This window comes from Petaurus breviceps, unplaced genomic scaffold (genome assembly GCF_028583685.1).
Source record: "Petaurus breviceps papuanus isolate PSGF00001 unplaced genomic scaffold, PetGlider_PUasm1.0 174, whole genome shotgun sequence".
In the NCBI taxonomy this organism is placed as follows: domain Eukaryota; kingdom Metazoa; phylum Chordata; class Mammalia; order Diprotodontia; family Petauridae; genus Petaurus; species Petaurus breviceps.
In genome coordinates this window covers 44586856-44614170 of record NW_027185761.1, presented here as the reverse complement: position 1 = coordinate 44614170, position 27315 = coordinate 44586856, and the positions used below count along the sequence as shown (strand labels likewise).

The 27315-nt window shown below is 41.0% G+C and overlaps 1 protein-coding gene across 1 annotated transcript; it reads left to right on the top strand.

The window, feature by feature from the left end:
- ARL6IP5 (ARF like GTPase 6 interacting protein 5) lies at window positions 1-27315 on the top strand. Its single transcript, XM_069084144.1, has 3 exons — window positions 1-571; window positions 22151-22368; window positions 26123-27315. The coding sequence occupies exons 1-3, from the start codon at window positions 396-398 to the stop codon at window positions 26293-26295; spliced, it is 567 nt and encodes a 188-aa protein (XP_068940245.1). The 5' UTR covers window positions 1-395; the 3' UTR covers window positions 26296-27315.

Below are 27315 nucleotides of genomic sequence, written 5' to 3'. Positions count from 1 at the left end.
TTCCTGGATGGCAGCTGCCAGCTGCTGAGACACTCCCTGTGTTAAATATTCAAGCACCCCATCCCCGCTTGGGGGGGGGGGGTGTTATTGTACCCAGGGGACAGGGAGGCATCTACCACTTCATTTCCTGGGGGGGGGGGTGCTTTGCTTTCTCTCTCTTGCTCTTCTCCTCCAAACACCCGGGGTACTCGCTAGATAACTTACAGCCAAGCCAGGAGGCGAGCACAGAAACCCGCCCTCCTGCTTCCGCGTACTCCGTTCTCTTAGCTCGCCAACCACAGAGCCGACGTAGCCGGAGCCCGTCGCCTGTGCTTTAACCCTGCTCAGCTGACCCGTGCCCGCCGCCTCCGGATTCCCGAGTCCCCGTCTCAGCCCCAGTCCCAGCTCCAGCCACCATGGACTTCCAAGTCCCCGCGCTCCGCGCCTGGGATGACTTCTTCCCCGGTTCCGACCGCTTCGCGCGCCCCGACTTCAGGGACATTTCCAAATGGAACAACCGAGTGGTCAGCAACCTGCTCTACTACCAGACCAACTACATGGTGGTCGCGGCCATAGTGATCTCCATCGTGGGGTACGTAAGGGCGCTCCCCGGGCAAAGGAAGGCGGAGGGCCGCGGGTGCGAGGTGCCAGAGCCCTGGAAACCCGCTGGCCCCCTCCGGGCGGAGCTGCCTCTCCGCAGACCTCCCCAGGTCAGGTCAACTGGCCTTTCGGGCGAGGCCAGGCCGTGTCGGGAGCGCCCTCCTCTCCCCACGCTCCCCAGCTCTGCCCACCCCAGACCAAGGGGCCAGCGCCGGGAGCCTCGCAAAGGTCCTGGAAGAAGGCTCTTTCCTGGAGCCTTAGATCGGCGGGGGGCTGGGGAACTGCGCTTCCATGCCCCCACCCCCCTTCAAGTGCAGTGATCCTATCCCCCAGAGACAGTCTAATGGCTTAGTGGGCTCCCGCTCTTCAAAAAAAACCCAAAAAACATTGCATCCTATTTATCTGGGTTTGTTGAAGCCTCCAGTGGAATATAAGCTTCTGGGGGCAGAGGCCGATTTATTTGTGCCTTTGTGCCTTGCAAGGAGTGGGCACTTACTACATGTCTGGTGGATTGGATGGGGACGGTGGTGGGTGCCCACGCAGGGAGCTGACGTTTACCTAGCGCCTTAAGGTTGGAGGCCCCGGGCAGCCAGTGCGCTCCGGAAGGCTTTGGGCCGGCCCAAGGCCACGGGGATTCTGGCCAAGGCGTGTTTTCTGGAGGCGAATTCCCGAGAAAATGAATCCAGGCGCAGGGCAAGGCTCGCCTTTGTTGCGCTGCCCCTCGTCCGCCCAGGGGCCCTGAAAACGGGAGCAAGTAGCGGTGTGGGGGTGTGCGTGCGTGCGTGCTCTGGAGGCTGCGTGTCGTCGTGCGTGGGTGTGTCAGCTCCAGGAACTAAAGGAGGTCAGGGGTGTCAGCGCTCTCCCATTTTGAGCATCGCACGGGCTGCTGGTTCTGGTGCCCAGCTTTGTTCAGGGCAGCTTCTGCTGTGGGCGTCTTCGGACCTCCTCTTCTCCCCCTCCCCCTCCCCAGCCCCCTGGGTGGACACGATGCCCACACGAGATTCCTTGTACAACGGGATTGTTGTAGTTCACTCCTAGAAAATGTCTCCCCCCATTCCTGCAAAGAGTGAAAAAGCGCTGTAGGTTTTCTGCTTTATCGGTCTAAACGATAAAGAGACCTCTACCCTCCTTGGGCTTGGACCGCTCCGTAATCCTAGAAAGTGATCCTGCAATTATGTGATTGATAGAAGTAGGCAGACATACTTTCCCTGGATAACAACAGCAACTTTTGTATTAGTCATTCCCAAGCATTTATAAGAAAACCTTACAGGCATGTGGTGCCAGTGGCTGGAGATGGGGGTGGACGTGTGATTTTATTATTTCCCAGGTAAGTGTACTCCCTCCACCGATGCCGGTTAGCACCTTCTCTTCAATTTATACTTAGTAGAATTCTGGACCTGGATCAGGAATACTTGAATTCACATGCAGCCTCAGACACTTACCAGCTATGTGACCCTGGGCAAGTCACTTCACCTATCTGCCTCAGTTTCTTCATCTATTAAATGGAAATAATAATAGCACCTTCTTCCCAGAGTTGTGCGTGAGGATCAAATGAGATGCCTGGCACATAGGAAGTGCTATGTAAATGTTCGTTATTATCATTAATTATTACCCTACAGTCCTGGGGTTGTGCCTTACCTAAGGCAGGGATGTGTCTGAGGCCAAATTTGAATTCAAGTTCTTCTGACTCCCTGGCCAACCTCTCCACTCTGCCAGGACTGGGGATAGAAAGGCAAAAATAAAATAGCCCATGCCCTCCAGAAGCTTACATTTCTCCTGGCGTTTAAAAAGCTCTTTACATGCATTATTTCATTTATGGGTAGATCCAGCCTCAGTACCCCAACCAGATCAATTCCTTCTCCACTCACTGGTTTCCTCTTCTGTAAATTGAGGGTTTGGGCTAGAAGGTCCATTCTGGCTCAAGATCTGTGATCCTATAAAGCAAAATTTACTTTGAGGCAGCAACCTTTGATGCTTTCTTTATCCCTGGAGCATATTGCTGATAAAGGGTATAGGAGTGGGTGGAGGAACTGATCGATTTTCTGAAATAGGAATGTGGATTTAGTATTTAAAAAGCAAAAAAAAAAAGTAATTTCTGGTTGACACAAATCACGGGGCAGATAGATTGATATGTAGATCTATCGATGGATGAATAGAAAGCTATATATTTAGATATATATGTACATATATACACATTCTACATATAATTTCCATAACTTCTGAAACTGAGGTTTGGGACAAGGGGAGAAAACATTCTACGTTGTTGATTATTGACTTTTTCAAAGCCCTATTGTGATGTATATCTGGAATAAAGCTAGTCATCTATTTAGTTAGTCTGGGTAGAATCTGTTCTTAATTGTGGTGTCATAATAATAATAATGATAGCTAACATTTATATAGCATTTAAAGTTTTTCAAAGCACCTGAAATATTGCATTTGATTCTCACTGTGACCCTTTGAATGAAGTGCTATTATTATCCCCATTTACAGATAAGATAAACTGAGGCAGAGAGATTAAGTGACTTGCCTACAGTCCACAGCTAGTAAGACTCTGAGATTGATTTGAACTCACATCTTAACTGTAAATCAGATGTTTCTGTAGAGCAGAGCAGGCCACCCAACTGGTTTCGAGAACATAAGTCAGGTCGTATGAGTAAATATAGTTCAGTTACTGTGGTTTCCCTAGGTCTCTGAGTCACAGAACAGTGGGTGTGGGCATGTATTTTCCAAATAGGGGATAAAGTCTAATTGTAGTATTCCTAAAAGGGGAGGGGAGGGGGAAGTAGGTGAAAGACTTAGAGTTGGGAGAAATCTTTAGGGGCTATTTAAGCCAATCCAATGCAAGAATCTTTTCTTCATTGCTAACAGGGATTCTTTTTTGGATACCGCTATTGACAGGGAGCTCGTTATCTATCTAGACATTTAATGTATACCATGTGCATGTTGTCTCCCCTCTTAGAATTTAAGGCCCTTACAGGAAGTGACTTTTCTATATTTCTTCATTTTTCTAGTACTTAGCATGGCACCTAGCACATAACAGGAATTTAATAAATTATTTTTTCGTTGATTGTTTCATAGTCATTCCTACTACATTTTTTATTTTAATTTAGCTATATAGTGCCTTTTCAACATTATGTATTTTTCTTTTATTCCTTTAAAATTTGATTTCTTTTTTGTTACATTTTTAGTTCTGAACTGTCTTCCTCCCTCCCCACCCCATACAAATGTGTAGTATGTATATACACACACGTACATACATATATATGAACTCATGCTATGCATACTTGCATTTGTTGGTTCTTTCCTTAGAGCTGGATAGCATCTTCATAGATCCTTTGTACTTGATTTACATAACTATAATATTTAGAATAATGTGGTTGTTCACAGTTATTCTTTGAACAATATTACTATTACTGTATACAGTCTTCTCTTGGTTCTGCATTATATATTCTTTAAAGAAATTTTATTGGGAGGGGGGGTGGGGGGGTGTATATTCCAGGGACTGTGCTAAGCACTGGGGAGATAGAAAACAATTCATGCCCTCAAGGAGCTCTGAGTCTGAGGGAGATAACATGCAAACAATCATGTACAAATAAGATAGATACAGAAATGCCCAAATCCTTCTGACTATTGATCTTAGTATAGGATAAATTAGAGATAATCAACAGAGAAAAAGTACCCTTTGTTGATTATAAAACCTTCATTTCTGAATATATCTTTCCCCTACCCAGGTAGATATTTATAATAGATAAAAAATAAAAGGAAGGACATTACTTCATATCAGACTTTGTTATTTTTTTAATTCCTCATATGTGTCATTTCTTACAGCACAATTCATTCCCTATTCGACAGGCATTGGTTTTTTGTCCAGTCGTTACCAAAAAAAGTGCTGCTATAAACATTTTGGTATATTTGGAAAATTTCTAGCCAGTACTGTTTTTTTAGTTAATAAGCATTTATCTTCTCTCCTCATCCCCCTGAAGAAAAACACCCCCCCTTTTTTTTAGCAGATGTACATATTCAAGGAAAACAAATTTCCATATTGCAATGTCCAAAAAATAATAATAGCAAGCACTTATATTATACTTTTAAGGTTTGAGTAGTGCTTGACAAATATCATCTCATTTTATCTTTACAACATCCCTGGAAGCTAGGTGCTGTTACTATCCCTATTTTACAGATGAGGAAACTGAGGCAGACAGGCTAGGTGACTTACTCAGAGTCACACTAGCTAGTGTCTGAGGCAGGATTCAGACTCGGGTTTTCTTGACTCCAAGTCTAGTGTGCTGTCCTAGCTAGCTAATTTGTAGATGGTATTGTCTTAGGTTGAATTGAAATGGACCTCTTTGTATTTTATGTCATATTGGTCCTCTGCCTTTTAGAATGATAGAAGGAACCTTCATTCCATGTGACAGCCTTTTAGCCATCTGAGGACAATGATCTCCTCACCCCCAAGTCTTACAGCTACTGGAGATGTGGAGGTTGCTAGGTTACAAAGCCTCCTAGCTTTGGAAGACAGTGTGTCTTCATCAGTGATTAGAATATGGTGTCACTGAAGTAATAAAGACCTCGTGGCTTCATGGACAGGGTGCTAGACTTGGAGTTAACTACTCGTATGACTCTGTGCCTCGAGCAACTCCATAGGCCTTCATAGATACGTCTTTATAGTAGGCTTCGGCCCTGAAAATAGTCACAGACTTTCAAACAAAAATATGACTTAATCGACAGACAGATAATCAGCTTCCACTTATATATGCCAATGTCTTTTGAAACTCAACAAGTAGAAAATGATGCTCATTACCTTCTCCCCCCAAATGGCCATTTTTCTATCATCTAAGCTTGAAACCTTGGCTCCGTTTTGGCGATGTCCTTTTCGCTTTGTACCCCCCATTGCCATATCCAGTCAGCCAATGTTCAGTTCTTCCTTCAGAGCATTTCTCAGATTAACCTCTTTTTCTATTCCCGTTCCTATTTAAATTCTTTATAACCACATGCCTTTACTTCGGTAAGAATATCTAGTACCAGGCTCCCAGATATCAGTTTCTTTTCCTCTAGTTATACATTGAAATGGTTTTTTAGAGTTTCCTAGTAAGAATGATTCTATTTACAATAAATAAATACAACTGTATTTATAATAAATGAGTATGAGTACAATTGTACTTAAAAATAAATAAGTATGTGTACAGTTGTACTTAAATAAATATGAGTACAGTTGTACTTACAATAAATAAGTGAGTACAATTGTACTTACAATAAATAAATATGAGTGAGGAACAACAATAAATAAGTACTTTCACTCATGGTGAGAAGTACCTCCTATGTGAAGTATGTGCTGTTATTATCCCCATTTTACAATTGAGGACAGTGAGGCAGAGAGAGAGGTTAAGTGACTTCCCTAGGGTCACACAGCTAGTAAGTGTCTTTGAGGCTGGATTTGAATGTAGATCCTCCTGACCCTGGGCCTAACTCTTTATTTGCTGTGTGCTACCATTTACCTCTAAGCAGGTGAAAATTGTGTTTTGACTGCCATATGACACTTCCTGAATTGCTTCTACATCTTGACTCTTTTATAGTTATTTAATTTTTTTGTTGAGTGTGTATCCCTGTCTCTATGTCTTTCTCTGTCTCTACACACACACATACACACACAGAGATATATATACTTGTATATCTATGTGTATATACTCTCTCCCTAACTAGATGGCCACTTCAGATTGTGAGGACAAAGGAAAGCCTTTCATACTGTATTCTTCCCAGTATCTCCTATTATACCTTAATAAATATTTGTTTCAATACAGACATTTATTGAATACCAACCATATATCTAAATTAGACCTAGTCTCTGATCACAAGTAACCTAACATTTAGTAGGGGAGACAAGATATGTGCTCAAATACTATATTCTTAATCAAAGAAAAAGGAAAAAGACCCATATGTACAAAAATGTTTCTAGCGGTTATTTCTGTGGTGACAAAGAATTGGAAATTGAGGGGATTCTTATCAATTGGGGAATGATTGAACAAGTTATGGTATACGACTGTAATGAAATACTATTGTGCTATAAGGAATGATGAGAGAAATGGTTTCAGAATACCCTGGGAAGACATATATGAACTTAGGAGAAGTGAATTGAAAGGAATTAGAGGAACAGTATACACAGTAACATCAATATTATACCATGATCAGCTGTGAAAGACTTAGGAACTCTGAGAAATACAGTGATCCGTGACAATTCCAAAGGATTCATGATGAAAAATGAGAACTGATGGACTCAGAGGGCAGATTGAAACATTTTTCACCTTTCTATTGTTCTTGCCTTTTTTTTTTTGGCAACATGGCTCTGTGGAAATGTTTCTCATGACTTCATATGTATAATGGGTATCTTTTTTCTTGCCTTCTCAATGGATGGGAGAGAGAGTTGAGGGAGGGAGAGAATTTTGAACTGGAAATAAAATAAGTAAATGGGGGAGGAACACCCATTTCTGCGTTCTATTTCTAATACAGCTCAGTTTGGAGTATGTAGAATCATAGATTTATGGCTAGAAGGGACCTCAGGAATAATTTAGTACAACCCCTTCATTCTATAGACGAGGAAACTGAGTCTCAGGGAGGGAAAGCAGCTTGGTTATAGTCACTTTTTAAAGCCAGGTTCTCCAGATCCTGCACTCTTTCCACTAAAATGCCTAAATGTTGCAAAATGTCATGAGAATTCAAGGGAAACTCTCTCTTCAAGAATGGCTGAAAAACAGCCAGCAACAAAATAGAATATTGTTGCCCTGTAAGAAATGATTAACATGTGGTATTCAGAGAGGCAAGAGAAGACGTGTTTGAACTGATGCAGAGCAAAGTAAACAGAACCAGGAGAATAATATATAGAGTGACTAGAGTGCTCACATAGTAGGTCTTTGAGTTTGTTTATGTGGGTGTTTGTTCCAGCAAAATGGAACTCAACTCATCCATGCCTGCCCATCCTATTCAGTGCTTGTCCATGGTCTCCTATCAGTTCACCCAAAATACTATTCTCAGGTTATCATTCTTGACATGTAACCAACACATCTTCTTCTTTGATTGTACGTTTCTTTGATGACATCTTTTAGACCCTTTTTTAATTCCTCAGCCATCATATCTTGCAGTTGGCTTATACCACCCACGTGCTTCTCTGCTGCCCTTTGGCTGATCCTCACTTTCAGTTCTTCAGAGACTTAGTGCTCATGACTCAGTCAGACAACACCCATAGGACATTGGTATTTAAAATTAATGGACCTTTGTTTCAGGGGAAAGGTTGGGGCCATTTTCTACAGGCAGTCTAGCCTACTATTGGTCTGTTCCATTCAGGGGACAACTCACTGACCATTGGAAGATCTCTCCAAAATGTGTGTGTGTGTTACATATAGGTCACCCATCAGTAAGTATATCTGTTTTGGAAAGTCATTACTACATTCCAGTGCCCTAAAGAGATCAAAGAAAGAGCAAACAGATCTATTTCTCAAACTATTTCTAGCAGTTTTTCTTTTGATGGTAAAGAACTATAAACCAAGGGTTACCTATCCCCTGGGAAATGGCTGAATGAGTTTTGATATATGAATATGATGGAATACTTTTGTGATAGAAGAAATGACAGGGACAGCTTCAGAGAAACTTAGGAAGACATATATGAACTGATTCAAGGTGAAGTGAGCAGAACCAGGAGAACAATTTATATTCAGTATCAACAATATCATAAAGATATACTTTAAAAGACTTAGAAACTCTGATCAAGCTGGGACCCAAACCTGGATCTCTTGATTATAAAGTATATTCCTTCTCCTAATACTGTGCTGCCAGAAGTGGAACTTGAAACTTCAGCTTGCTTTGATCGGGTGTTAATGCTGATTTGTTGAATTGTTTGAAGTGGGTTACTCTGCCAGACTTATAGATCAAGAGTATCCAACAGCCCACAGAGCTCTATTTGCTTTTATTGGCTTTCAGCTCCTCAAACTCAAAGGTGATGGAAGCCCTGCTGTTTCAAATGGAGGAGTATTAAGTCTTGTTTGACAGATCCCTTTGAAATCTCACCTTTCACCTCATTCTGTCAGGTAGTAATGCTGGATGACATTGGGCATGTGCTGGCTTCTCTTTCTAGCTCCATGATCTCAGGTTTCCATCTGAGTTGTGACTTTACTTCATGATATATTTTGTAAGGACTTGAAGTCTTTACAAGCACAAGGAGCAGGGTAGGGAAGTAATGTATGTTGTCCACCCTAAACTGACTCAAACAAACTATCCAACCAGCCATTTAGAGTTTCCTAAGACTGAAATGTATCTGTCTAGCACCCAGAAAATAAATAAGAAGATAGTTTGCTCCACAGAGGCAGATTCCCTGGGTTCAAATTCCAGCTTTGCTCCTTACTCCTAACTGTGACCTTGGACTGCATAACCACTCTACTCAGTTCATAAGGACTATAGATTTAGAGGTAGAAGGAACCTGAGAGGCCATCAGCTTCAACCCTCTGATTTTACAGATGAGAAAACTGAGGCAAAGAAAGGTTAAATGAGTCACTCAGGGGGATGCAGCTTACAAGCTTCAGAGGAGGGATTGTTGACTCCATTCCACTGCCCTATCTGCTGTACAGTGCTTCCTCTCAATTTTAGTATATGTGTTGCCAAGGTTAACTTTCCTCATTTGTAAAAAAAAAAAAAAAGCTTTTGTGAGGCCCAAGGGAGATGATTCATATAAAAACACTTTGCACATTTTAAAGCATTACTTTGAAGAGTTAGGAGACTGTGGGTGTGGAACACTGAATATAATATCAGATTTTTTTCATTGTCTTGGTTGTTTTTCCCCCCAGACTTGAAGAAAGCCTGTTGTATTCTTTGTTGTGGGGTTGGCTCTTGAGGAGAGGGTAGGGATACTTGGGAAATATAGATGATATGAAAACAAAAGTTATCAATAAAAGTTTACTTTTTTAAAAATTTTAAATATTTTGTAAGGATCAGTTTTTGTTTTTATTCCTCCTCTGTCAGTCCTTTGGGGAGACCTCCCAGTACTAAGAAGATAATGGAAGCCTGATACCTCACCCTTCTTGTTTTCAGTAGCCTACTCCGAGTAAATCACTTTGGAGTATGGGGTGGGAGAGTGGGGGACAGAGAATTAAAAAAAGGACAGACCACTCAGGGCTTTTATTCTAATGGATCTGTGATCTTAATGGGGATGTTCTTTCCCCTGATACAGATTGCAATCCATCCATGCTTCCTTATCCCCCTCAATTCTCACTCTGGTCCTACCACAAATTTGTTGTTGGGTTTTTTCTTTTTTCTTTTTCCTCCCTCACTTTCTCTCGGCATAAGGAGGTTACTTATAGAGCACAGAGACTATCAGTTCATTATCCTTCCCTCTTGCCATGGGACCAGTGGGGTTGGGGGGAAATCTTTATTATTATTTTTTTGGTTGACATCCTTTGCTTTGATTCTTTATATCCTATATTCTTCCATCCTTATTTGTCACATGTCGAGTCCTGCTTTTCCTCACCATGTCTCTCCATTGTCATTGCCCTCGGTGTTATATTAGCTTGCAGTTCTTTGACAGTCATATTAGTCTGAAGATCACAGAAGGAGGCTCTGGAGGAACCCCAGACAGGAAAGCCAGTTTTGAAAGTAGCATGTAGAATTTTGTACAGCTTTTTTCTTAAAGCAAGAAGTATGAAATTGAGACAGATTTCATACAGAATCCTTTTGTGTGTGTGTATGTTCTACTGTGTGTATAGAAATGTTCCTTTTTTTTCCATCTGTAAGTTCATAATTAGCCCCGCACCCCGCCCAAAGTTGTGTTGTTTTATAATATTTAACAACACTAGCATTGTTATTAACAAGATGGGTCTTTGCTTGTTTGGGTCATTAAAAGAATTCTACAACTTTCCATACATAATTCAACCTATTTGCTTCCCCCTTTTTAATCCAAGACCTAACTCCCTCTCCATTTGTGATTATTGTCTGATACAGATGGTTCATACAGATGGATGTCCAACAATATACTGTGGATTGTTTAGCTAGCATCAACTAGACTGTGGCAATAGGCATTCTCATCCAGGTGGTTTTTCCTTTGTGGATAGTTAAGACTGTACCGTGTGAATGGTTGTTGATGGTATCAATACAGGATCCCTTAAAGACAGACACCACATATCAGAAATGTTGTATTACCTACTCATGTATGTGCCTGGTTCTTTACACGTCTCTCCCATTAGAATATATGTGACAGGGAATGTTTCTGCATTTCTTTGTATCCCCAGAGTTTAGTGTATCGCTTAGAGTCAGAGCTTAATAAATGCTTTTTGGCTGAATTAAGATTTCCATTAACTTGAACTCAAGTAACAGGCTCCACCCATAATAACACAAGTCTTCACTCATCTGTCTCATTGACCACCTGGGGGCAGATTACATCCCAGCAGTACTTGTACATCCTGTGCTCACTAACTCTGGTGCATGTCTTCCTATGAATAGTCTAGGGGATTCACCCAGTATGGTGGGATTCTAGCCTGAGATCACTTGACATTGCATCGATAACAGTGATTATTCCTCATTAAGTGAGGAATCTAATGATGGCTTGGAAAATATGTATGTCTGGCCCCTCCTTTGTTTTGGTCACACACCTCTCCAGTAGAATAAAAACACATTTCTCTCTATCTGACCATGAACCTCACTCAAGCTACTGGGTTAATATTCACCACCAGGACTCAGGGTTTTTGAGTACACAATTCCTCAGTCTGCATAGACATGCTTTAGAACTATTCTGTTTCCCAAATTCCCCTTGCCCTCCTTGTCTTTTCAGCCCCTTGCCTTTGCCCTTGCCCTTTCTCCCAGGTGTCTTGGCAAGTTCATGCCCCTTTTGCCCTGGTGAGGGGAATTCAGGCTGACTTGGATCTGACTACCCTTCCTGAGGAAAATGTCACTAAAAGGAGTATTTGCAGATATAATCAGTTAGTAATAATAATTAGTATTTATATGGCACCTAAAAATTTTCAAAGTGCTTTACAGATAACTTGTTTAATCCTCACAACACCCCTTTGAGGTAAGGTACTATTAGTATCCCCATTTTACAGATGAGGAAACTGAGGCAAGTGGAGGTTAAGCAGCTTGCTCAGCACCAGATGGGTAGGTAGTCCACTTAGCTGCCCCCATTATAGATTCCATTCAAGGCTTTGAAACTTGTTAAGGTGAGGAGCTTCTGATTGAGAAAAATCTTTAACCAAAGATAGAAGTTGATTTTTCCAATTTATATAAAATTATATGTATGAGGACTAGGATCCTTTTAAAAAAAACAATCGTTATTTACAGGAGAGATTGTCCCTAAGGAAATTGAATATAATTTTGTCATCGTTCACTTGTCTTCTCGATATTTAACTTCAAGGTTAAGTGATGCCCTCGCGCATCACTCATCCTGAGAGATTTCCTCTTTCTGTTGTTATGAATCTTTTCTTTTTCATATCCAAGTCCCAGCTCTGAAAGCATTTACTGTTAATAGGATTTACACACACACACACACACACACCCTTCCATATGTAGTGCATTAGCTAATGCAGGGATGTGGCGTGTCTAGAAAGCCCACTCAGGGTAGGAAAGGAACACTGAAGTCTGCCCTGGATGTTTTGGAAAGAGAGCTGGACTTGGAGGTAGCAAAGAAACATGGCTTGGAATGTCACTTCTCAAACTTAAGAGTTTTCTGAATTGGAACAAATCACCTCACTAATGTGCCTCAGTTTCCTCATCTGTAAAGTGGAAATAATATTTACCCACCTACCTCACAGGGCTAGCATGAGGAAAGAGTTATGTAACAGTGACCTGACTATTTTTTGACCTGCTTAGAATATTTTACCTCCATGTTGCTTTAATAATTTAGGAGGGAAAATGAGCATATCAAAACTGTTATTAGAGATCAATATCAAGCTAAGTAGAATTAAAATCTCACTGTACCTATCATTTTATGTTCATAGGCTCTTAGCTTTAGAGCTAGAAGGGACCTCAGAATCCAGCCCTTCTTCCATTTTACAGATGAGGAAACTAAGCCCCAGAGGAATTAAGTGACCAGACTGCACATTCGTAAGAAACAGCTAGCATGCCAGGGCTAATTTCTGTCTGGTGACAGTAAATTGTCTATTCCTTAGCACAGTATACTTTTTAGTCCTTGCCCCTGGTTATACAACTAATAAGTGCTAAGGTGGGATTTGAACTCAGGTCTTCCAGACTCCAAGTTCAGGCCTCCCCACTATACCAGGCTTCTCTACGAGCCTTTAAAAGATTTAGAATCCCGCTTTGAGATAATAATTGTCTAGTGCTCCCTTTTGGCTACTAAGACAGCAAGGAAGAATAGATTTACACCTAGGTTCATAGGGTTAATCGTTGGTTGTTCATTTGTGTCTGACTTGTCATGACCCCATTCTGGTGTTTTCTTGGCAAAGATACTGAAATGGTTTGCCATTTCCTTCTCCAGCTCATTTTACAGATGAAGAAACTGAAGCAAACAAGGTAAAGTGACTTGCCCAGGGTCACACAGCTAGCAAGTGTCTGAGGCCAGATTTGAACTCGGGAAGATGAGTCTTCCTGATTATGGAGGCACACATTATCCTTCCCTTTACACTTCAGTTCCTAGGGTTAATTGTTCACTGCCACCTCATCTGAAGTGTTTCTAGGTAACTTATTAGCTGGCCCACATCCTTGTTGAAAGGTAGCAGCCTTGTAAGAAGGTAAATAGAACCATTTTATGAGTTCTAATCTATGTTAAACCTCCTAGATATAAAAATAAATTCATGTCTAGTATAAACATAATTCTTGCCTTGTTTTAAGTTGAATAAATTGGTTGTTACAATAGACATAATGAATAATTAGGAAAGCATTAGGCTGGTGGTATTTTGTACTTTATTTAATTCATGATTAGGAATATAATAATGTATTTCTGTATCTGTGTACTTGTTGCATCCTCCAGCAAAACTGAAACTTCTTGAGGACAGAGATTTATTTCTTTCTTGTCTTGGGTTTGTAGTGGCTAGCCCAGTGCTTTGCATATAGTAGGCACTTAATAAATGTTTGTTGAACTGAAAGGCTTCAAGAACTGCATCATGGAAGAATTGGATTGCTCTTACTCGCTGAGCCACCTGGCCGCCCCTAAGCAATTGGGGTTAAGTAACTTGCTCAAGGTTACACGGCCAGGTGTTTCTGGGTGGGTGCTAAGTGTCTGAGCCCGGGATTCGATCCCCAGGTCATCCCGACATTGGAGCCAGTGCTCTTACTCGCTGTGCTACCTGGCCTCCCCTGCTTGTAATATTTTCTCCTTGATCTGGGAACTCTGGAACCTGGGTATAATATTCCTAGAAGTTTTCTTTTGGGGATTTTTTTCAGGAGGTGATCGGTGGATTCTTTCAACCTCTATTTTGCCCTCTGATTCTAAACATCAGGGCAATTTTCCCTGAGAATTTCTTGAAGGATGATTTCTAGGTTCTTTTTTTTTTTATCATGGCTTTCAGGTAGTCCAATAATTTTGAAATTATCTCTCCTGGATCTATTTTCCAGGTCAGTGTTTTTTTCTTTTCTTTCTTTTTTTTTTTTTAAAGCAATCGGGGTTAAGTAACTTGCTCAAGATTACACCACCAGTTATTTCTGGGTGTGGTGCTGAGTGTCTGAGCCCAGATTTGATCCAGGTCATCCCGACACTGGAGCCAGTGCTCTTACTCGCTGAGCCACCTGGCCACCCCTAAGCAATTGGGGTTAAGTAACTTGCTCAAGGTTACACGGCCAGGTGTTTCTGGGTGGGTGCTAAGTGTCTGAGCCCGGGATTCGATCTCCAGGTCTTCTCAACACTGGAGCCGGTGCTCTTACTCGCTGTGCTACCTGGCTGCCCTGTCCTTCATTCTTGAAGATGACCAAAGGCATCAGGAGGATGATGTCTTGACCTGCAAGTGAATTGGATTTTAGTGAGACAGAGTCGTTGCCTTTCTTTGGTCTTAGTTTTTTCCATTTGTAAAATGTAATTTGGACTAGATCAGTGGTACCAAATTCAAATAGAAATGGGGGCCACTAAATCATATATGAGGATTCCTGTGGGCCACATATTGACTTTGAAAATCACCACTTATTAGTGGTTTTCTTAGAATACGTGTATCTATGGTTTATCGTCTTTTTATTTTGCTAAATATTTCCAAATTTTATTTTAATCTGTTGACTTTGTACTTAATGATTCAAAGCATCTCTCCATGAAGAAGTTCAGTACTGATGCTTCTTATTTACCCTTAGTCCATTACAGATTTTAGGCTTAAATTATTTTTTTCAGGCCTTTGTATTTGCCTTTTATAGAATTCCTTGATTGTTTCAAAACTCTGCTGAAGTGGCATCAATCTGGCCCAGTCCTTCCCAACTGTTGATACCTTCCTTGTCCCCCCCCCCAAAAAAAAACCCCTTATATTTATTTTGTATATGCAGTTTTTCATGCCATTGTCCACCTTGCTAGAATGGAAGCTTCTTGAGGGCAAGGAATGTTACTTTTTATTTTTTTTCTTTGTATGCCCCTACATATTTACTTATATTTATTGATTGGCGTGTCAAAATGAGTTCTATGCAGAATACTTTAGAAACCTTCAAAATATTTCATCTCCTCAGTCCATTTACAAATCCCTGACTTTAACTAATTGCTACATTGTGATGCTATGTAACCTTGGGCAAATCACTTTCTCTGCTCAAAGATAATTTCAAGCTCCACAGATCTTTGCTTCTGTGATTAGGATAGGATGCAGCAATTTTGTTTTTCTTCTTCAGTAAATTGCAGTTAGATTGCAAGAGGGTCAGCTCTCTTGAATTACTTTGGCTGGCTCTGTGATATGTCAGCACCCATTAATAGCCAACTTCTCTTTCCTTGGAACAGGGAGTGCTGATTGCCTTCTCCCCTCACCCCCCTCCCAGTTTTTCATGACTCTTTAGTTACAATGGAGAAAATGACTCTAGTTACAATGAAGAAATTGATTCTTTACAGTTGGTTAATAGCACAGAATAGGCAAGGCTGTGTGATATTGATATGTATCCAGGCAAATTGGCCAGTTTCCCCAGTTTATTTAAAAAAAAAAAAACAACAGCAACCCTTTTCATCTGGAGTTGGTGGTTATGGCCCTTTTACTCATTATAAGAAAGACCTTTTTAAAATGTATTCTCTCCAATAGAAAATTATTCAATTAAACACTTTTGGCTTTTTTTTAAAAAATGAACTTCTTGGCTATTTTCCCCACTGAGTGTACAGTTGTCCTCATATGAGGCCAAGGCAGCAACTGTGTATATATGACTCCTAGCTGAGACCAAGGCCAGTTGTCTGCATGAAATATGGGTGGTGTATTTATGGAAAGTTGAGCCTGAGTCTTCCTGGGGTTTCCTATGACATATGACTAACAGCACAACTGTTACTAAAGTTTGACTCATCTACACCTAATACTAGTTTCAGCTTTTGAAAAAAATGAAATACGTTTTCTCTGTAGGTTTTTTTCTTTTTCTTTTTTGGAGTGGTTTTGGTGACAGGGGCCTTTGTGACATTTGGCATCTCCAGATTCTTTGCCTTGCCCCGAGAATCCGGTGGCCCATGAAAGGAACAATACAAAAGAATTCCTTTGGAGTTGCACACGCTTAAAAGTGATTTCTGGCCTCAGTAACGTCGTTCATTTTTTCCAGTTTGGATGCTCCAGTTCCTTGTCTAATTACAGATCAGGACTGGGTGTGTTGTAAACCAAAACCAGATTCTTGAGGACTTTGTACTGTTCTTATAGTGACCACATGAGCAGCTGGTGCAAATGAGAAGCATATTGGGGAAGAAAGGCTACTTTAAAACAAAAGACGACATTATATCTAGAATGTACTCCAGACTCTTTTACTTGTCTGGAGGAAAATAGGAGAAATTTGTTTCTTCGTTTTTCTCCATAGCTTTATTTTCACTTCTAAGGAAAATCTTGATCTATTAAGGAGGATCAAATCTGACCCTACCCTTGGTCCATCATATGCAGTTTCTGATAGTTAGCTGCAGTCAGTTGGTGAAATAGAGAGAGCATTGGACCTGAAATCAGGAAGACAGTTCAAATTCTGCCTTAAACCCTTAGATATGTGACCCTGGGAAAGTCATTTAACCTCAGTGTATCTCAGTTTCCTCAACTGTAAGGTGTGGATAATTACAACACCTATCTCCCAGAGTTGTGAGGAGCAAATAAGATGCCATGTATAAATACTTTGCAAACATTAAAGTACTATATAAATAATAGCTTTCATTATTGTCATTATCTGAGATCCTTTCTGGCTTTAGGTCAGGAATTCTTCATCTGGAGTCCATGGATAGATTTTAGGGGATTCATGGACATGGATAGGGGGTGGGGGCTGGGAGAAACCAAACTTTATTTTCACTCATTTTAGCTGAAATTTAGTACTTCCTTCAATTACAAATTTTAAAAAACATATTAATTTGAGGATTCTATAGGTTTTACCTGACTGCTAGTGTGGGGAAGTAGGGGGGAGCCTAGGACACGAAAAAAAGGTTGCCCCCCCTTTATATCTATATTTCTGTGTCTCACCAAATTCAGGCACACTGGTTTTCATCATAAAAATATTTGAGTGGGTTATAGCTCACATTCATATTGTACTCTAAGGTTTATAAAGTGCTTACTTCATGACCACCGTGTGAGAGGTAGATTGGGCAGGCATTATTGTTTCCATTTTTAAGATGAGGAAACTGAGGGTTGGATAGTACAGTGACTTAGCCAGGTTTACACAGCTAATAATGGTCAAACCAGGATGTGAATCCAGGTCTCCTGACTCCAAGTCCAGTAATCTGTCCCCTGATGATAAGAGCTGATATGTATATAGCATTTTAGAATGTGCAAAGCACTCTACATACGTTACCTCATTTTTTTCATCAGCATGATGAATCTTTGGCATTCTTAGAGTTTGTTGCATTCAGACATTCACTTCTAAGGCATTTCCTAAACCATGCTATCTCCACTCCAGCCATCCTCCTCATTTATATTATATTATAAAATTTATATTATTATTTTATTTTTATATTATATTCTTTATATTATATATTCTATTATATATAAATAATATATTATGTATCAATATAAATAATACATTATTTATTCATTTATATTATATAACTGCACCGTGCAGTTCTTATAGAAGTTAGACTGGTAACATGTGTTTGAAAGAAAACTATTAATCTAAATTACCACATATTTGCCCTTTACAAGGTTCGTTTGTTCAAATAAAGACTTTCAGAATGAACAGTGGGAGCATGATATAGAAACATGAACACATTTGGATTCAGATTTTCTGATCTCAGTGTGAATCTGGACAATAACAAAGATATTATTTTCCACTTTTCTATTGATACCTTTTGTATATGCTTTTTTTTTGGGGGGGGGAGGCAGTCAGGGTTAAGTGACTTACTCAGGGTCACATAGCTAGTAAGTGTCTGAATCCAGATTTGAACTCCGGTCCTCCTGATTGTAGGGCCCCTGTTCTATCTACTGCACCACCTAGCTGCCCCTGTATTCTTTTAAAACATCAGTCACTTCCCAGTATACTGCCCTAGAACCTTCTCTCAAAACAAAGAAAAAGAGAAATGAAACTGGTACAACTGATGAAACAGCCCCATTTTCAAGAATATGCAATGTTCCATACCTGGAATGCTTCATCTCTTCAGGGGAAAAAATGTTGATTCAATCAACAGACATTTATTAACCATATAATGTATGCCAGGTACTATGCAAGGTGCTGGGAATACAAAGATGAAAATGAAACTTTCCCAGCTCTCAAGCAGCTCAGCTTATTAAGGGATAAACCACATGAATGAATGAATGAATAAAGCAGTCATTAAATAATGACTTTGTGTAGGCACCGTGCTAAAAACTGGGGAGATATACACCCACACATATATACACCAATGTGTATATATGGATATATGCCTATATACAGATGGATTTGTATGTGTACATACATAAGGATATATGTGTGTATACATGTGGACATGTGTGTACATATGGCTATACATGTGTGTACACATAGATTGTGTATTTGGATATATGTACATATAGGCATGTGTATAGTGGATCTGTGTGGGTGTATATGTACATATGGACATGTATGTACTCATGGATGTTGTATAATGTGGATATGTATATATGTATGAATATGCATGTGTGTACAAACAGATCTATGTATGCAGACATGTATACACAGAGAGATATGTAAATAGTAATTTCTTGAGAGAGGACACCAATAATCCTGGTTAGACCTCCTGTAGAAGGTAGCCCTTGAGTGGAGCCCTTTGAGGTGGAGCTGAGAAACATGTGCATCCCAGGGGACAGGGGGAGCAGTCACTGCAAGCATGTGTTTCACCATCCTCCATTGTTGGGAATTTTAAAAAACCCGCAGTGTGTCGTGCTGGCCATACGAAGAAAGGTAGAAGACAGTCCCATATAGTACTTGAGACCCTTTCATTATATTTTATTAGGTCTTCTCTTTATTTTGCATCACTATATATCAGTATATTCCAGACCACTCTCCCATCATTGGAGAAGTAGGGGACTGTCTATACTGTCTGACTCGATGGATATATTGGTCAGTTTTATTGAATCACTCTCTTTTTTTCTCTTACTTTTTCATCTTTTTGTTATGGAGAACAGTTCCTGGGTTGGTGAGGAGGAACAAAGTTTTCTTTAGAGATAAAGAAGATATGAAAACTGAAGATATCAACAACAAAATATTTTAAAGGCTATTTCAGGAAAAGACACACCTCTAGTCTCATGTTGTGTTTCCTCAAAATTTAGCTGTTCCAATATTTCTTTAAAATAGAAGAAAGGGGCAACTAGGTAGTGTAGTGAATTGAGCATAGGCTCTGGAGTCAGGAGGACCTGAGTTCAAATCCGGCCTCACACACTTAACACGTACTAGGCGTGTGATCTTGCGCAAGTCACTTAACCCCAACTGCCCTGCCCTGCCCTCCCCCCACACCTCTAAAAAGAGAAAAAAGAAAGAAGATATATTTAGACCAAGTTCTCAGTACATTTCAGCTTGGATTATCCTTCCTCATTGCTTAATTTCCCATTAGTGTCAGGTCAAGGGTGACAAAGAGAATCTGAACCCATGAGGCTCTTTCTTGTTCTCAATAAGATGCCATTTATCCTTTCACCCTCAATAAAGAAAACAATCTCTAATGGCACCTGGTAACAGACTTCATTTTTTAAAATGGATGAAGCCTAGTCCTTCCTGCTCCTGTATTTCTTTTTGTTTCTACCTTATGTGTTTTCTCCATTCCCAAGGGTTGTATAATTGTATGCAATATAAATATTAATAATAGTAATATAATGATACATAATGTATAATTAAGAAAGAGTCAATCTCTAATGGTACCTGGTGACTATACCATTTTTGAAAAGGATAAAGCCTGGTCCTTCCTGCTTCCGCGTGTTTACGCTTTGTTTCTACCTTATGGTGTATTTTCCACATTCCCAAGAGTTGTATAATTGCTACAAAATAGCTTAAAAATTGGGCATGAGACAAAATGGAAAAGTTTGAGTATTTGGGGGTCTTGGTGACTAGTCCTCTGTCTACTGTGTCATGCTGCCTCGCATTTATAAGTTAGATGTACTTGATTATATTAAACTTTAGATTAGCCCAGCTAATGAACACAGAGAAATATAGAAAGAGCTACAGAAACTGATACGGATTCAAGCAAGCAGAGCCAAGAAAGTGATAGGCACAATGTAACGGGAAGGACCAGTAATAAACAATCAAAAGGGAATGTTGCCAAATTCCACAGGACGGGCATGGTTCTGAAGAAGAGTCATGAGAAGGCACTGATACCCAGGATGTGAGATTCACAGGTGTGGCACTTTGATCATATTTTCAGACTTGAAAAATGTGTTCATCAGTTTTGCCGATTTTTTTCTTTCATTTTTCCCCTTTAAAAATATTATTCATTACATTTGGATGGCTCATTTGGAATGGAGGAATATTGGGAGAAATTTTGGTGATTTTTTAAAAGGAATATGAATAAAAATTTATTTAAAAAAAAAAGGAAATGACCCAACTATCACAACCTGTAGTATTGGATTATAGGAGAATTTTAGCTCCTCAGGATAACAATGGGCAGCTAGATGGTGCAGTAGATAAATTGCTGGGCCTAAGGTCTAGAAGACCTGAGTTCAGACACTTAATGGCTGCATGACCCTGGGCAACTCACTTAACCCCTTTTGCCTCAGTTTCCTCATCTGTAAAATGAGCTGGAGAAGGAAATGACAAAGCACTCCTGTATCTCTGTCAAGAAAAGCCCAAATGGGGTAACAAAGAATCCAATGTGGTTGAAAACAAATAAATAAAAAAGATAGAAAAAAATGCCACAGCCAGTGACCTGGAACATAATGCTAGCTGATGGTGAGAAACATTGTGGGGCTGTGGAAAAAGTGGTGAATTTGGAATCATAGGACTCGAGATAAAATCCCAGTTCTGCCTTGGGCACATCATTTCCCTTTCTGAGCCTCAGTTTCCCCACCTGTAAAATGAGAGGGTTGGAATAGCTGGCTTTGAGGTCCCTTCCACAAATAGACCAATCCTATGACAGTCATGGTAACAAGTGACATTTACTTAGTGCTTTTAGCTTTGCAAGATGCTTGGTACACACTCTCGCTTTAGCCTAACAACCATTCTACAAAGGGAGCGCTAAGCATATTCTCATCCACAGTTTACAGAGGAGGAAACTGAGGCTTATAGGTTAAGTGACTCAGCCAGGGTTATACGGCTGCTGTGTGTCAGTGGTAAGATTTAAATGCGGTGGGAAGAATGTCTGGGGTTTGTCGTCGGAGGTCCACGGTTCAAATCCTGCCTCCGTTAACTTGCTTCCTTTGGGATTCTGGGAAAGTCTTGCCATTTACCCGAGCTTCTGTTTCCACCCCTTTGTGAAGGGATTTACCTTAGCTGGGTAATGAGGCCCCTTCCGTCTCCGAGTCTGTCTGTGATCCTGGATTCATTAAGAGCACCTGCCGCCCAGGGTTGTTGTGAGGATCAGATGCACATAGGCATGTACATAGTAGGCACTTTGCTGTTGTTTTTGTTATTCAGTCATTTCTAACTCTTTGTGACCCTATGGACCATAATATCCATGGGTTTTCTTGGCAAAATACTGGGGTGGTTGCCATTTCCTTCTCTGGCGGATGAAGGCAAACAGGTGACTTGCCCAGGGTGACACAGCTAATAAGTTCCTGTGATTGGATTTGAACTCAGATCTTCTGAGTCCAAGCGCCGTGCTTTATCTACCACACCACCTAGCTGCTCCAGTAGGCTTAGTATTACTAAATGCTTATTTCTCTCTCCATCCCCTTCCTGACTTTGTACAAAGCCTGGTGCTCAATCCATGCCACTGTTTGGATGCCTTAAAAAATCATAGCTAATAGCCATGTCATGCTTTGCATACATGATCACATTTGATTTGTACACCATTCAAACATGCCAGCCCCCACTGCCTGGCAGTTTAAACTGTGGCCCTTGCCTGGATCTGACCCTTTGCTGTCCTTTGTCTCTCCAGGTTCCTGAGTCCCTTCAACATGATTCTGGGGGGCACGGTGGTGGTGCTGGTGTTCACGGGCTTCGTGTGGGCCGCCCAGAATAAAGATTTCCTTCGCCGTCTCAAAAAGAAGTACCCCACCACCTTTGTCCTGGTGGTCATGCTGTCCAGTTACTTCCTCATCTCCTTCTTTGGCGGTGTCATGGTCTTCGTGTTTGGAATCACCTTTCCTCTGCTGTGTAAGTGAAGTCTCCTCCTGCCTTTTCAGTTTATAAATAGCACAGAGCCTGTAGGGCTGGTCAGTGCCCTGAGTGGCAGAATCTGCCTCCATAAGGATTGCAGCCAGTTTGAACTGAATAAGATTTTATTTAATAGGGGAAAATGTAAAACATTACTCTTTTTTTTTTTTGGTTTGTTTTTTAGAGGGCAAGTAGGGTTAAGTGACTTGCCCAAGGTCACACGGCTAGTTTTTATGTTAAGTGTCTGAGGCCGGATTTGAACTCAGGTTCTCCTAACTCCAGGGCCAGTGCTCTATTCACCAAGCCACCTAGCCATCCCAAAACATTACTCTTGAGTTCAAAAAAATTAACTTTAGAAGTGCAAGATGGGAGAAATGTGACTGAAAAAGAAATGTAGATCTTAGTGGACTACAAGCTCAGTATAAGTGTGTACTGTGAAATGGTAGATAAGAAACCACTTTCATTCCATATTGAGAGACATGGTAGCTTCTGGGCAGAAGGACATCTTGGCTCTTCTCAGATCTGGTCAGACTCTAACGGAAGTACCATGTTTGGTTCCTAGGCCTCATTCATTCTTAAGCTGGAGAGTATCCAGGACAACGAAGGGGCCACAGGGCAGGATAAGTTAAAGGAGCTAGGGGTATCTAGCATAGAATAGAGAAGGATTAGAGTAACATGATAATTGTTTCCAACTATTTGAAGAGATATCATCGGGTCTTAGAACTGGAAGGGCCCTCAGCTTCCTCATTTTACAGATGAGTAATAATTAATGATAATATTTGTATAACATTTACAGGTTTGCAGAGTGCTTTATAAATATTATCTCATTTTATCCTCATAATAACCATGGGAGTTATACTCATTTTGCAGACTAGGAAACTGAGGTTTAGATCAAATGACTTGCCCAGGATCACATAACTATTAAGTGTTCCAGGCAGGATTTGAACTCAGGTCTTCCTTACCCAAAGTTCCATACTCTTATCCCCACTGCCTCCTGTGGACTAGAGATTAAACTTGTTCTTAGCCTCTGAGGGCAGAAACAATGAGTGAAAAGATAAATTTAGACTTGTGGTCAGAAACTATTTCCTCGGGCTGGCCTGGGAGCTTGGGAGTTTTCCTTCATTGGGCAGTCTGCAGGCAGAGGTAGGGTGACCACTTGACTGGTATATTGTAAAGATACTTCTTTGGTTATGAGTTAGATTGGATGGTTACTTCCAAGTCTAATCCCATACATCTGTGAAGCATAGTAGCCACTAAGAATGTTCAGTGCCTTCAAAGAATGGGCTGTTCTTTTGGAGATCTGTCATTTACTGTCTATATAGGTGGTTGCACAGTGGTTAGAGTGCTGGGCCTGGGGTCAGGAAGACCTGAGTCCAAATCTGGCCTCGGACACTTATTAACTGTGTGACCCTGGGCAAGTCATTTAACCTTGTTTGCCTCAGTTTCCTCATCTGTAAAATTGGGATTGTAATAGCACCGTTGTGATGATCCGGTGAGATGATGTTTGTAAAGCGCGCAGTACAGGCTTTGGCACATGGGAGGCATTTAATAAATGCTTCTCCCCTCCCCCTTGTCACTTGTCACTTGTCACGAAGATGAGGGCAAGGCCTACCCTATACCGCAGCTTCTTACAAGAAGTCTTTCCCTCCCTTAGCTTTGGCTCTGTTTGCAAGCTTAAACTTCTTTCTTGGCCTGACAGTCACATCGGCCACCATGTTCTTCCTGTTATGCTTCTGAATTAGAATCAAAAGGTTGAACTAACTGCATAGAAACAGTGTGGGATAGTGTGGAAAATAGACAGTGTGGGAGAAAAGCACTGGCTTGGGAGTCAGAGGACCTGGGTTCAAGTGCTGCCGTTGTCTTTACTCACATCACTCTGGGCAAGTCACTTGGATGGGTCTGGGCCTCAGGCTTCTCATCTGTAAATTGTCCATGGGATTTGATAGGCTCCAAGGCTCCTCCCAGGTCTAAAACTGGGAACCCATGATCCCAGCGTGATTCACTGGAACCCACATTATGAATGTCCAGGGAGTGAAGCCATTTCTGCCTCGAGGGGCAAGTGAACATAGACCATGGTTCATTGTCCACTGACACCAGGCCTTCTGCTTGCCGTGTGCAGTGAGGAGCCACTGGTGAACTCCCATTCTCGTTAGCGGGAATCAGGGTCTCAAACTGCATGCACTGAAAGATGCAGGAAAACACCAGCACTGATGATAGAAATACAAGCAAAAAGAAATAGTCCCTGTGCTCAAGAAGCTTCTGATCTAAAGAGGAAAGACATAGAAAAGGAGCTGAAAAGCAGGGATATGGTGGTAAAGTCCAGAGAAGCAAAAGTAAGGCCAGGAAAGGAAGGAAAGGCCTTACAGCCTGAGGCCCTCTGCCCCAGAGGAATTCGCCAGTGGGACAAGGGATGGCATGGTGGAGGGCTGTTCTAGGGTGAGAAGGCAGCTGAGGCATGGAGGTAAAAACTGCAAAGTAAGCAGGAGAGCCAGCAACAGGAATCCATCCCCCCATCTTTCAACCCCCCGCAATTTATGCTTAGCCGACCTACACCTGGCTGGCATCTCCAAAGGCATCTGGTGTCTGCACACCCATAGCATTTGTGAAAGACTGGCCCCCTTTGTCCTCCTCAATATATAAACCCACACAACCTTGGGCTGCCTTGGGCCACTGAATCAGGCTAATCTAGGTAGAGAAGATTTCCTGAGCTGTAATTTCTCTCAGAGCCAAATCAAGACTGGTCGGGATTCACTTATCTCTTGTACCCATTGGTGTGCTCCAGTGTTCTTCCCATGGCTTGTAGCTATGAGTAGACCCTGTAGCTAGATTAGAGGGGGATTCTTCATTGCTCTTGCAGCTCTCATTCTCTGGACGCCATCCCCGATATTCTGGAGAGATGATTCCTTTAAATAATGCCTTTGTGTTGTGTTGAAAGGCATGTTCAAAGGAGTACATTTTCCTGCTCAGCTTTTCAATGTATTTCTTCCTTGACTTTCAAAGCCACGCTAACACATCTTTCTTCTATCTAAAATTGGGGCAAGAACACTTGTAAAAGATTTTAAAACCATAATGAACAAATCTCTTCTCACAGTCATGGTTCATTACCTATATCCATGATTGAAGGGAACATTCAATTTCAGTTAAAGGTTAGTGAAAATAAAGACGTAATGTTTTTCTCATCTAAGTTTATGGACCCCTTGAAATATAACCATAGATTCCAGGTCAGAAACTTTGGATATAGTATAACTTACTATCCTAATCAAGTATGACTAGGTATCATGTAAAACAAACCCAAATCGGGGTGGCCAGGTAGCACAGCGAGTAAGAGCACCGGCTCTAGTGTTGAGAAGACCTGGAGATCGAATCCCAGGCTCAGACACTTAGCACCCACCCAGAAACACCTGGCTGTGTAACCTTGAGCAAGTTACTTAACCCCAATTGCTTTAAAAAAAAAAACCCAAATACAATGCATTTAAAAGCTGGACCATGTGGGAGGGACCCTGAGAAACAAGCAACCCCCTGCAATTGTCTTGCCAGGGAAAAGCATCTAGTGACCCCTCTAGCCCCTCTCCTGGTGAGTTGGGGAGTGGGAAAGAGAACAAAACGTTCCAGATAAATTAGAAAACTCGATGTGGGTGGGCTGGATAGATGAGAGTGTGCCATTTAACCCTCCCAATTTTGGAAACAATGGATGGAATGTTCATTGGGAGAATGGATACAAACTTTAGCTATATTTGTCTTCTTGTTTTTCCAGTGATGTTCATCCATGCTTCTCTGAGACTACGGAATATCAAGAACAAATTAGAGAACAAAATGGAAGGGATAGGCTTGAAGAAAACCCCCATGGGCATCATTCTCGACGCTCTGGAACAGCAGGAAGATAACTTCAACAAAATCGCTGATTATATCAGCAAAGGAAAAGAATAAGTGTCTGTAGCCCAATGGTGTTCATTAAGTCCATGGCAGGAATAGGCGTTTTTTCTTTGCTCTTGTCCAGAACTCGCTTCTTGTTTGTGTGTATGAAATGTGAGGTGCCCATAGAGAGAGTCCTACTAAGACTTAACTAGGTGGCAAGATGTGGGTAGGCCAAACTACATCCAAATCTTGACATAATGGAGAGGAGGAGAACCCAACCAAAAGTCACCCACCTTTCTCTTCTCTCCTAAGACCTTTTTAGTCTTTTAGTCTGTACTTGTTTAGACAAACTGAGCAAAATCTATGTTTCTTCACAGGGATAAAATAACCCTTGATTCTTTGTTATAATGAATATATTTCTAAGTATTGATCAGTGTTAATAATGTCTACTACAATGATAAATATTGTTTATATCTTAAAGGAGTCCAGAACAGCCTTAAGAAACAAACAAAAATATGGAGGTATATACAGGTGAATAGAAATGTCTGTTAAGTAGAATAGGTGTTATGAGACATACCTCTTCCCCTACCCCTCCAAACCCTGGGATGGTAAGCTTTTGTATGTAAATGCTCTTTTCAGAGCTTAGTTCATGTATTGCATTTCTCTCTGCTTGAATCTGTGCAGTGAAAACTGGATAAACACTCCCCACTCTGTTTACAGATTTAAAGTCTGCTATGTGGGAGTCTAGCAAAATATATGTTAGATCTCTATAAATTCTTTTAAGTTGTAATCGGTTTTGCACCAGCAAGCTTGTGCTACAAAATGAGCATGAGTGTTGCCTTTCTTAAAGAAGGCATACATATATATATATATATATAACCTGTGTCATGCTTGACCAGATGCATTAACAAATCTTGAGTTCTGAGTACTATTTATATAACTCATATAGCTTTTTGTTGTGGTGGTTCTAGGAAGGATGGTGGAAAACTCACGTCCGTAACTGGTTCTTGTTTGTTTGGTTTGGTTTTCCCCTTACCTTCTAATTGTACCATTTGGAACGCAGTGAAATAAATATTCTGGATAGATAATTCA

Excerpts from the sequence above, each read along its gene's own strand:
- ARL6IP5 (XM_069084144.1), top strand. The coding sequence starts at position 396 with ATGGACTTCCAAGTCCCCGCGCTCCGCGCCTGGGATGACTTCTTCCCC. Across the intron at positions 572-22,150 it reads ATAGTGATCTCCATCGTGGG|GTTCCTGAGTCCCTTCAACA; the intron begins GTACGTAAGGGC and ends TTGTCTCTCCAG. Across the intron at positions 22,369-26,122 it reads AATCACCTTTCCTCTGCTGT|TGATGTTCATCCATGCTTCT; the intron begins GTAAGTGAAGTC and ends TTGTTTTTCCAG.